At 37.6% G+C, this 9,358-nt stretch overlaps 1 protein-coding gene across 1 annotated transcript in view; it reads right to left on the reverse strand.

Annotated features, from left to right (window-relative positions):
• Positions 1-4,689, reverse strand: part of LOC104704752 (protein PHYLLO, chloroplastic) — a 16,047-nt gene extending 11,358 nt beyond the window's left edge. The window contains exons 1-14 of the mRNA XM_010420786.2: positions 4,469-4,689; positions 4,157-4,372; positions 3,852-4,069; positions 3,616-3,730; positions 3,318-3,434; positions 2,967-3,068; positions 2,548-2,604; positions 2,345-2,413; positions 1,959-2,063; positions 1,690-1,884; positions 1,468-1,566; positions 783-1,346; positions 265-489; positions 21-114 (exon numbers count right to left, since the gene is read on the reverse strand). Coding sequence (XP_010419088.1) covers positions 21-114; positions 265-489; positions 783-1,346; positions 1,468-1,566; positions 1,690-1,884; positions 1,959-2,063; positions 2,345-2,413; positions 2,548-2,604; positions 2,967-3,068; positions 3,318-3,434; positions 3,616-3,730; positions 3,852-4,069; positions 4,157-4,372; positions 4,469-4,627 — 2,335 coding nt within the window. The 5' untranslated portion in view covers positions 4,628-4,689. The remainder of the gene's footprint in view (positions 1-20; positions 115-264; positions 490-782; positions 1,347-1,467; positions 1,567-1,689; positions 1,885-1,958; positions 2,064-2,344; positions 2,414-2,547; positions 2,605-2,966; positions 3,069-3,317; positions 3,435-3,615; positions 3,731-3,851; positions 4,070-4,156; positions 4,373-4,468) is intronic.

The following is a 9,358-nucleotide window of genomic DNA, read 5'->3' on the forward strand; positions in this document are numbered from 1 at the left end:
ATTCCCGATGAAAAGAGCAGATTTGGAAGTTAGTGCTTTAGAAAGCATATGTGCAACGTAAGGTTCGGTCAGGGAGTCTTCAGCAGATATTTGAAATGACATTTCCCGGGCAATCTGCATAAAAGACTGAACTATCAAAAGCAGTAAGAGTTAAATTAATCTTTCATGCAATCTACAAGGAAGCATATGTTTCCGACGTATCGAAAGCAGTCATGTTTGATTTGTTAATGCATTTTAAGGAAATAGTTTGTCTGGAGGACATACAGCGCCATCCAATGCCTGTAGATGACCATGCAACTTGCTTCTCCTCCATGGAAATCGAGATTTAAGCACACAATCAGCAAACTGAACAATGTTGCTTTGGACCCTGTGAGTGACCAGGTGTGATGGGTCATGTCGGCATGGATGCTTATCAACCAAAATGTATGCAAACGGAAAGCATTTCGTTAGCACCTGAGAAACTCTTTTACTTGTTATCCGACTTCCAACCTATATCATATTACAAACTCAATCAGAACACATCGATGTAATTAATACCTGATCACTGAATGAGTGAATTCTCAGTTTGAAGTTAGCATATGATAAAAAGAACCCTAATCTGAGATGCAGATAAACAATTTGGTAATGTTTCACATAAGTTCCCAGTACCTCATATTTATTGGAAACTTCTTCAAGGCATTCCAAACCACAAAGAAAAATTTGAATTGAGATGTACCACAAAATCCCCTACAGTACCTTAATCTTAGATGCATGAAGCAAAATTTAAAGAACGGTAAGTTTACCTGGATAACAACATCAAACTCCATCAAATCCCTAACAGAATCTGAAAGCAGGGCAAGATCAAAATGATCAACAAAAGCAGGGGACCACTTCTCAAGAAAAGGTTTAAAAAGCTTGCGCAGCCGTACGCCAGACAAGACATCTGCAACTACAGGCCACATCAGCTCTTTAGCCAACAGAAGCGAAGCCCAAATTTCATCCTCCGAATGGATTGCACCAATTAGAAAGAGACCCTTCTTAGCCTCTTTGATTACTTGTAAAACCTCATTAATCTGGCCAGTTGTTATACCATTGCTTTCAAGGCTTTGCAACTGAATATATTTTGTGAATGGTTCAGCATTAGACATCCACATGTCTAATCCATTTAAGCAGTCTGATGACCAATTTGTTGGACTACCATCAAGTGGATCTCTAAAAGGACAATTGAGATGTACTGGTCCACAAGCAGAACCAGTTGCCCAATGTATAGCAGAGTCTATAGTAGTAAGGACCATCCGGACTGGAATAAGATCAGTTGGAGGAGGAAGATTGAAGAAGAATCTGACAAACGAACCGAAGTGGTTTACCTGGGACAGAGTTAAGAAAATATAAGAAATTGAAAAATATAAGAAACGGAACACGCAAACAAAAACAGACTGGGCTACCGCAAGTGTATAATCTCGAAGAAAGGTCTTATCTTGACCTTACTTGATTAATTGCTTGATTCGCGCCAACACCCTGGAGTTCAGGAGGACGATCTGCAGTAAGTAGTAGCAGTGGTATAAAATCCTCACTGGCTTCAACCACCTATATTTGTCAAAAATCATAAAATAAATACCCGAAAGAGAGCACAACTGCATTTGGTGAAGTATGTAGCATGCAACAAGCTAATAAAATAATTTAGTGAAGCATAAATGAGTACACTCTGACCGCTGGAAGAAGATTTGAAACGGCAGTTCCTGATGATGTTATAATGACTGCTGGTTTGAGGGATCCTTTAGCATAACCAATAGCGTGAAAGGCAAGAGATCTTTCATCATAGCATGCAAGACACGTTGTAAGGGGATGGTTGGCAGCAGCAATTGCAAGATGGGAAGACCTCGATCCAGGAGCTACACAAAAATACTGTGGCAGTATGTTGTGAGAAAAGTCATTCAAATTTGAGATTTTATTTCAGATGATTGACAAGTTCAGCTCACCGTCAAACCAAGACGAGTGCATTCTTCAATTATAGCTGACGCCCAGACAGCATTGATGTTAGCCTCATCTTTCAAGAAGCTACTCACTTCAGCCTCCGGATTCAGCTGATAGCAAAACATATATATATAGAGTAAAAACCTGAGAATTCATACCCTCCAAGATTCTCACTTTTCGGACACTCCAATGCATCCTAATTATGTTTGTTTCTTAAAAATTTGACGCTAACTCGAAAAGCCACAAGGTTCAAAAGTCACCAACCACTAGACAATTCTGAATCTCTGAGCTTAATTACCGTAATACCGTGAGTGTATGGTGAACAGTCTCTCACAAGCAATACAAAAATTAAGCCTAACCATCTAATGGCCATATTTATAGCTCTACGTACCATGTTGTTAGAGAAAAAAACGCCAGGTGAAAGCCTGCAATGGAACTGACATGACGAGCGGATATTTTTCTGCAACAAAAGAATGGCAAAGTAAACCATAAACAATCCAGAACATCTGAAGAAAATAAACTCCAACGGACGATCAAGGATGATAATTAAATTCTGAAATACAGGGATGAAAATTACCAGGGTAAAGAAGATACCAGTTCCTTGGCGTCAGCCTGATCTATCTCAGAAAATGTGAAAAACCTCATATGCTCCTGCGAAGAGAAAAACATAATGATGAGTGGGATGAAAAAGGAAATGAACTCAACATGCTTCGTCCATAGAATAATTGTAAGTAAAATCCATGAGGGTCAAGCGGGTAAAAAAATATTGTAAAAGAAACTTCAATGATTTCACCTGAGACTGAGAGTCACCTAAAGCAGACTCAAATGGAACACGGATTGCTAGATTTTTAATATTTAATGAGGTTTAAGTGACTCTCCAAAGACGAGGAAGATAAAATTCGTGAAGTATACAGTTTGATAAAGAAGAAAGAAATAATCAGATCTCTTCTTTGCATCTTGTTTAGCTACTTAAAAATTGGGGGGGCAAAGAACCTAATAAGTAAAGCGTGTACCATCTCAATTGGATGTATCTCTTTTGCACTAAACTTTGCAAGAGAACTTTTTAAATGTTTGAACCAATGCTCCTCTAAATTTGGGGAGAAATGACAAGAAACCTGCAAGAAAATGAACCAAAAGTGAGGGGAAAAAAAAATATAAAAAAAATCTAGTTCACAGTGATGAAGAATGTGAAGATTTAGTTCCCTAATTCCGGTAAATTAATAATCAACTTTGGCACAGTTTTGCGTATATTGTTTAGTTTCCTCAAGGAGATAACACAATGCTACATGATTAACTAAATGATTAGAACTGTTTTCAGAATCTTAGCTTAATTGAAATAAGAAAATGTCGGAACATAAGCATACCTGAAAAAAGGATTTCTCATATGAACAAATCGTTTGCTCGAAACTGTAAGAGAGAGAATCATTCCATGCCAGTGTAACTGCTAATATAGAGATCTCCTCACGCTCATCTAACTCAATCTGTTGAAATTTTGACAATTAAATTATTTACAATGTAAGAACAACTGCTACAAGCACATTAACCGCTACCCTAGGTCCAATTTAGATACCAAAAACAATGAGATAATCCCATTTAGTATCACGTAAATCAAGTAAAGTGACACAGTTCAACAGCTTGATGATTAAGTCAATGCTACTTCACCTGAGGAACGAAAAAGTAAGAAGAGCCATCCTTGCTATTTACAGTAGAGTGCTCGTTGAAATCAATATCTAAAGATCCATAGGCCGTCACCATAGCTGATTCATCTGAGAGGAATCTGCAGAAGTTAGTTAGCTTAACTACTTGAAGTGAAATGTAGCACTTTAGAACATGCATACATCATAGACTAAAGCACATTCTTACTAACCAAACTAAGTTCCAAAAGAGAACATGCTTACGTTTTCCTCATGCTATGTCCATTGGAGTCGAATGAAGACGGATGAACGAAAGAGAATGCATTCCCAATCCCAAAAACCCCATGAGGTTCCTTTACATAGAGTGATTTATAAGAAGGCTCAGAGGTTTCCTTGGAGAGGAAAAACACAGGAAACACACCAGAAGACGTCGGTTGAGAGCAAAACCAGAACAAAGCTTTTGCCCTTGGAGGCACAGCCACCTACAAATTTAATTGAACGCACATTAACAATCTGCATCCACAGAATCAAAAAGGAACTCGCAAATGCGTAGATATGATGATTCATACTTGAAATCGCAAGACGCCACAAGATGACTTAGGAGGATTAGTCTTCAATTCGTCAACAGCTTCCTTGAGACTCTCGAGACCAAGCTCAAGAGTCAAAGCTGGAGGCAAGGTACGAGTCACACACACTTGAACCATTAAATCATCATCCAAATTCACCTCTAAAGCATCATCTCTACTCATAATCGGACCATCGAATTGAACTCCTTGAGCGACGACCTAGACAACAACAACAACAACAACAACAAAAAATCGAATTCAACACACCTCGATGTTGTTCTAATTGGGAGGCAAGAGGAGACAATCAAAACAAACCTCGATGTTTCTTCCGATTCCATGAAGAGAAACACGAAGAGAATCAGCGAAGGAGGAGAAGCGTCGTTCTCTGCTGCGTCTGAAGGAGCTTCTGGAACTGTAACGAGGGATTAGAGAAGGAAGAAACGGAGGATTCGAGACTATAAACGAAGATCGCATCTTCTTCTTCTTCTACTTCGTAGTGAATTTTGAGATTGTGAATCAGTGGATGATGATGGTGAGACTGAGAGGGGTTTTACAAGGTTTTATTTGGATAAGGCGCACAGGATTATTATTTTATAGATTATGACTAATTAATTACGATTATGATTAATGACCGAACCAAGAGACCGTTACATACCGGGAATAAACCAAAACTCACAACACATTGATTATTTGAATTTGCTTCTGGTTTGTGGAATTATTTTGGGATTTTTAACGGTTAAGCATATCTAGCTTTATTGCTGTAAGCCTATCTATAATTATAGGTATAAACATATTTGGAGAACTTTTATTCATCCATTGCTTGGTTCTCAACTTCTCATCCTACGTGTCTAGTTTATCATATTCTTTTTTCTGGGTACAATGAATGTGTTCATTGTTTACAATGTTATTAGTATTCTATTCCCTATCTTCTGCGATTCCTATTTGGAGATTCCTAACACTGTTGTGGTGTGCATGGTTAGAGCTCTATGTTAAAACTGTATGTTCACATATACATTTTTGATGAGGATTAATTGGCATAGACGTAATCTTTCTCTTTGATTTGATAGTTAGTGTAAAATCATTTCAAGGAGTTGCTTTCGTGTTTTTTTTTTGTCAACCATTGGGCCACAACTAGCTGGGCTATTAGTTAAATTCCTACTTTTGTAGGAACCGGGACTCGATCCCGAGTGTGATGGTGCCTTCTACAAATGGACTTAGCTTCTGCCACTGCTCTAAGGTCAGTTCACGAGTTCCTTTCGAGTTTGACAGGATTGTTTTCTAAAAACACAATAAATCTGCCTAAGGAGAAAAAATTAGCATTTTCTTTCACAAGTAAATTAAGGAGATTATTGATGTTTTTGTGTATGTTAGTGAGAAATTTTTAATAAAATTTATATGGACTCGAAAGTTTTAGATTTCGGGATGGTGAAAAATTTACAAAACAAGAGCAGTTAAGTTGGAAAAGTCTAATTATAAAAATAGTTGATAGATTTACAATTATGAATAACATGATTATTACTTTATGTTATTGAATTAATTTAGAGTATATAGCGAAATTGTTAGCTAAATTAACAATGCCACGATGGCTAAAATTGTATAATTAAGATCTTCTCACAAGTCATTGCAATTAATAGAAGTCACATGACTCATCAGCCACGGCAAGCACACGTACGTATAATATAAAATGAAAAGACTCGTTTGCAATTGAACTTACATATAAAACATCAATAATCTCCAACCTTTACCTTAGATAAAATATTAATACAAGTGCTACTTAATTACGGCCTAATCAAGCTAGAGCTGCAAATTTAACCAATCCAATCCCCCAACCCCAAGTGACATACACTCTAATTAGCTAAGATAATTGGCCTAATGCACTAAAATCAAATTTTATACTTTAGCTATTCGACAACAACTCTTGTAATTATGCTTCACGAACTCAGAGTTTTGGTAAAATATTAAAATATCTCCATTGTCAATTATTTAACACTTTAAATAATGTATAAGCAATAATAATAACATGTCTTTTATATATTTTTTTCCTTTTTGACTGCAAAGAAAAACTAATAAATAACATCATTTAAAAAATTACCCACTCAGAACTGTAACTTTGTTTTTTGTTTTGTTTTGAATTTTATATTACTGGTGAAAATCCCCAACTTCACCAAACTCCATAACTCCCATTTTTTTCCGGCGGAGAGAAAAGAGAAAATGGAAGATGGTATACGGAAAGAAGAAATAAGAAAGAAGAAAGAAGAACGTAACAATGCCTCTACGCTGGTCAAACAAGAGTTGCACGAGCTATTGATCGCCCTGAATGACGGTAGCTACGTCACCTATGTGAGTCGTGTGTTCTTGGGGGAAAATTCACTCCATCCTAGTGCCTTGAGAAACTAGAACAACTCTCGTGCAAGGCAAGTAATCCAAGCTTTTAGCATGTTTAATCGGTTTCGACTTCTCAAATCTTATCTGACCCTTTCTTTATTTCTTGTTCAGCCATGGACGGACCGGGAACTCGATCAAATCCGAAGATCCGGCGACCTAATCTTATGCAACCCTCGTCAGGCGTCACTGCGTTTCTTGAGGCCGATCGATACCATCCAAAATAGTACAAGGCGATGGCCGCACAAAAACGAAAGCCATTGCTTCGCTTTCTTCATACAAAAAGCCAAGGAGCAACCTCTTCAACCACACGTACGTTGGTTCTCGAGTAGAACCTCTGTCTTAGTTGCTTAATCATTTGAAATAGGAGGTAGACTATAGGAGTTATGAATCCTTGACTGTTTTAGGGCAATCAGATCAAACCCTTAAATGTGAAGGACGTATTGTTATCCGGCTTAGAGATTGAGAGAGAACAAATCAAGAATCTTCTTGGACTAAGGCGTAGGATAGTGGTTGCGGGTCCAGATCATGTTGGGAAGCGTGGTCTTCTCAGATCAGTTACTGAGGAGTTAAAGTTGAGGGTAGAAACTCTGGCATCATCAAACAAATGTTAGTGCGTGTCACAGGGGTTTAGGGAAATTTCTCTAACTGTTACAATTAGAGCTGCCAAGATGGCTGTCCGCGTCCATTTTGACTCGTTCAACATTGTCCTATTTGATTTTGGACAAATACCTGACCGTGTCTATTAACGACCGGTCCATTGATGACCATACCCACTAATGACCATATTTTTATAGGTTGTCTATGGGTGTTCATTGGACAACATATAACATATTTTGTAAAATGAGAAAAAAACACAAATATCTAAAACAAATTTGACAGTGAGAAATGAGTTTTAAAAATTTTCCCAAATTGATTTTGACCTAGAATTATTCGACCAATGGGCCGACCAATGTCCAGATTGTCCAACCCATTTTATCTGTGGGTGTTGTTGGACATAGACCATTTAAACCTGTTTCAATTATGGGCTTGTCCATGACCAGTCCATAATGAATTGGACATGGGCTGACCATGGACAACCCACCCATTTTGACAGCTCTAATTATAATACTTATCCACCGCTTTAATCGTATTTGGAGGCTGCTTACCAAAAGAGCAATAATACCCTTTTGTTGTTTGATGATGAAACAATTGTTCTCCTCAGAGATGCTTTTGCTGAATTGTGTGTTTACTTACCATCTCGTAAGAAGGAAATGGTAATGGCGGTAGCATGTTTAACAAGTCCTAAAGACATTGGAGATAAATATATAAGACTATTTAGGGAGAGGTAAAACAACATAAAACACATCCCTTTACTAACTCTTGCTCTACTTTTTTCCTTTTTCCTGTTTACTAACTCTTGCCTTATTGGTTTATTATTGGAACAGAGTAATGATTCATCCCCCTATCGGAAGTTGAACAAGGATCGTGACAGTATTTTTTGTAACAATGTAAAAGAAAGAAAAAATCAAGGGTGATTTACTCAAATGTTATCCAAATTAGGTAATATTACCAGAATTTACAAACAAAGATTTTATTACTAGAATATTTTGGGTATTTTCAAAATACCCAGCGTGCCCTTGTTTTATGTTACCGGAAAAAACGTAATTACAAAAATGTCATTGCCACGTCAGACGCCACGTCAAAAACGCTGACGTGTAACAATAACTCAGCCATAACGCGTTACAAAAGTATGTTGCGGCTGAGTTATAGGTATATTCCGGCTGAGTTATGGAAAAAAACATTTGAGTAAGAGCGGATGGCTGAGTTAGAGCATAACTCAGCCAAGTATTCCGGCTGATTTATCAAAATCTGGCTGAGTTAGAGCATAACTCAGCCAAGCGTTACGGCTGACTTATCAAAATCTGGCTGAGTTACGCTCTAACTCAGCCGTCCTTACGGCTGAGTTTTCATCCGATGGTTGAGTTGTTAAAATTTTGGCTGAGTTATCACTAAGACACGGCTGAGTTACCATTTTCTGACTGGCTGACTTATCGTACAACTCAGCCATGATAGGCTGACTTATCGTATAACTCAGCCGTGATAGGCTGACTTATCGTACAACTCAGCCGTTATAGGCTGACTTATCGTACAACTCAGCCATTCGACGACTGACTTAGTTGCAAAAGATTAATTACTAGAATATTATTGAGTTACGGCTGACTTATTAAACGTTACGACTGAGTTACATATTTTCAGTTGATGAAGCGGCTGAATTTGGAAGCAATTTTTTTTGCTTTCTAATTACTGTAATGTTTTTCATGTTGTGACTGAGTTATAATTTGTTTGATGGCTAAGTTTTATATAGACTGAGATATCAATTGTTTGATGGTTGATTTTTATATAGACTGAGTTATTAATGCCACGTCGGACGCAGTATCCATGTCAGCATTCCATGTCATCTTTTTTTTTTCCTCCGGAAATACGAAACGTCGTTCGAACCTTGTTCTTCAACTGGTAAATAAGTGAACTATTTACCTTCTTCTTCACCTTGTTCTTATACTTCTTCTTCACTTTTATTCTTCACCTAGTTATTTCTACTTGTTCTTCATTTTCTTTCATGGATCCAGTTCCGGTACTAATTGTTTCCGGTAATTGGGTAAAGAAACAGAGATATGTATTTAACACCGACGATAGAGGGTGTATAGTTGTGCAGATCGAGTGGTGGCACAACACACGACAAGCTTGTGGAGCTTGTTCTTGAAGACTACGGATTGGACGCGTTTAGCCATGAGCTAAAGTTGAGCTACATGTTCTCGAACAAGGCACTGAAACTAATGGCGC

The sequence above is a fragment of the Camelina sativa genome, chromosome 7, assembly GCF_000633955.1.
Source record: "Camelina sativa cultivar DH55 chromosome 7, Cs, whole genome shotgun sequence".
In the NCBI taxonomy this organism is placed as follows: domain Eukaryota; kingdom Viridiplantae; phylum Streptophyta; class Magnoliopsida; order Brassicales; family Brassicaceae; genus Camelina; species Camelina sativa.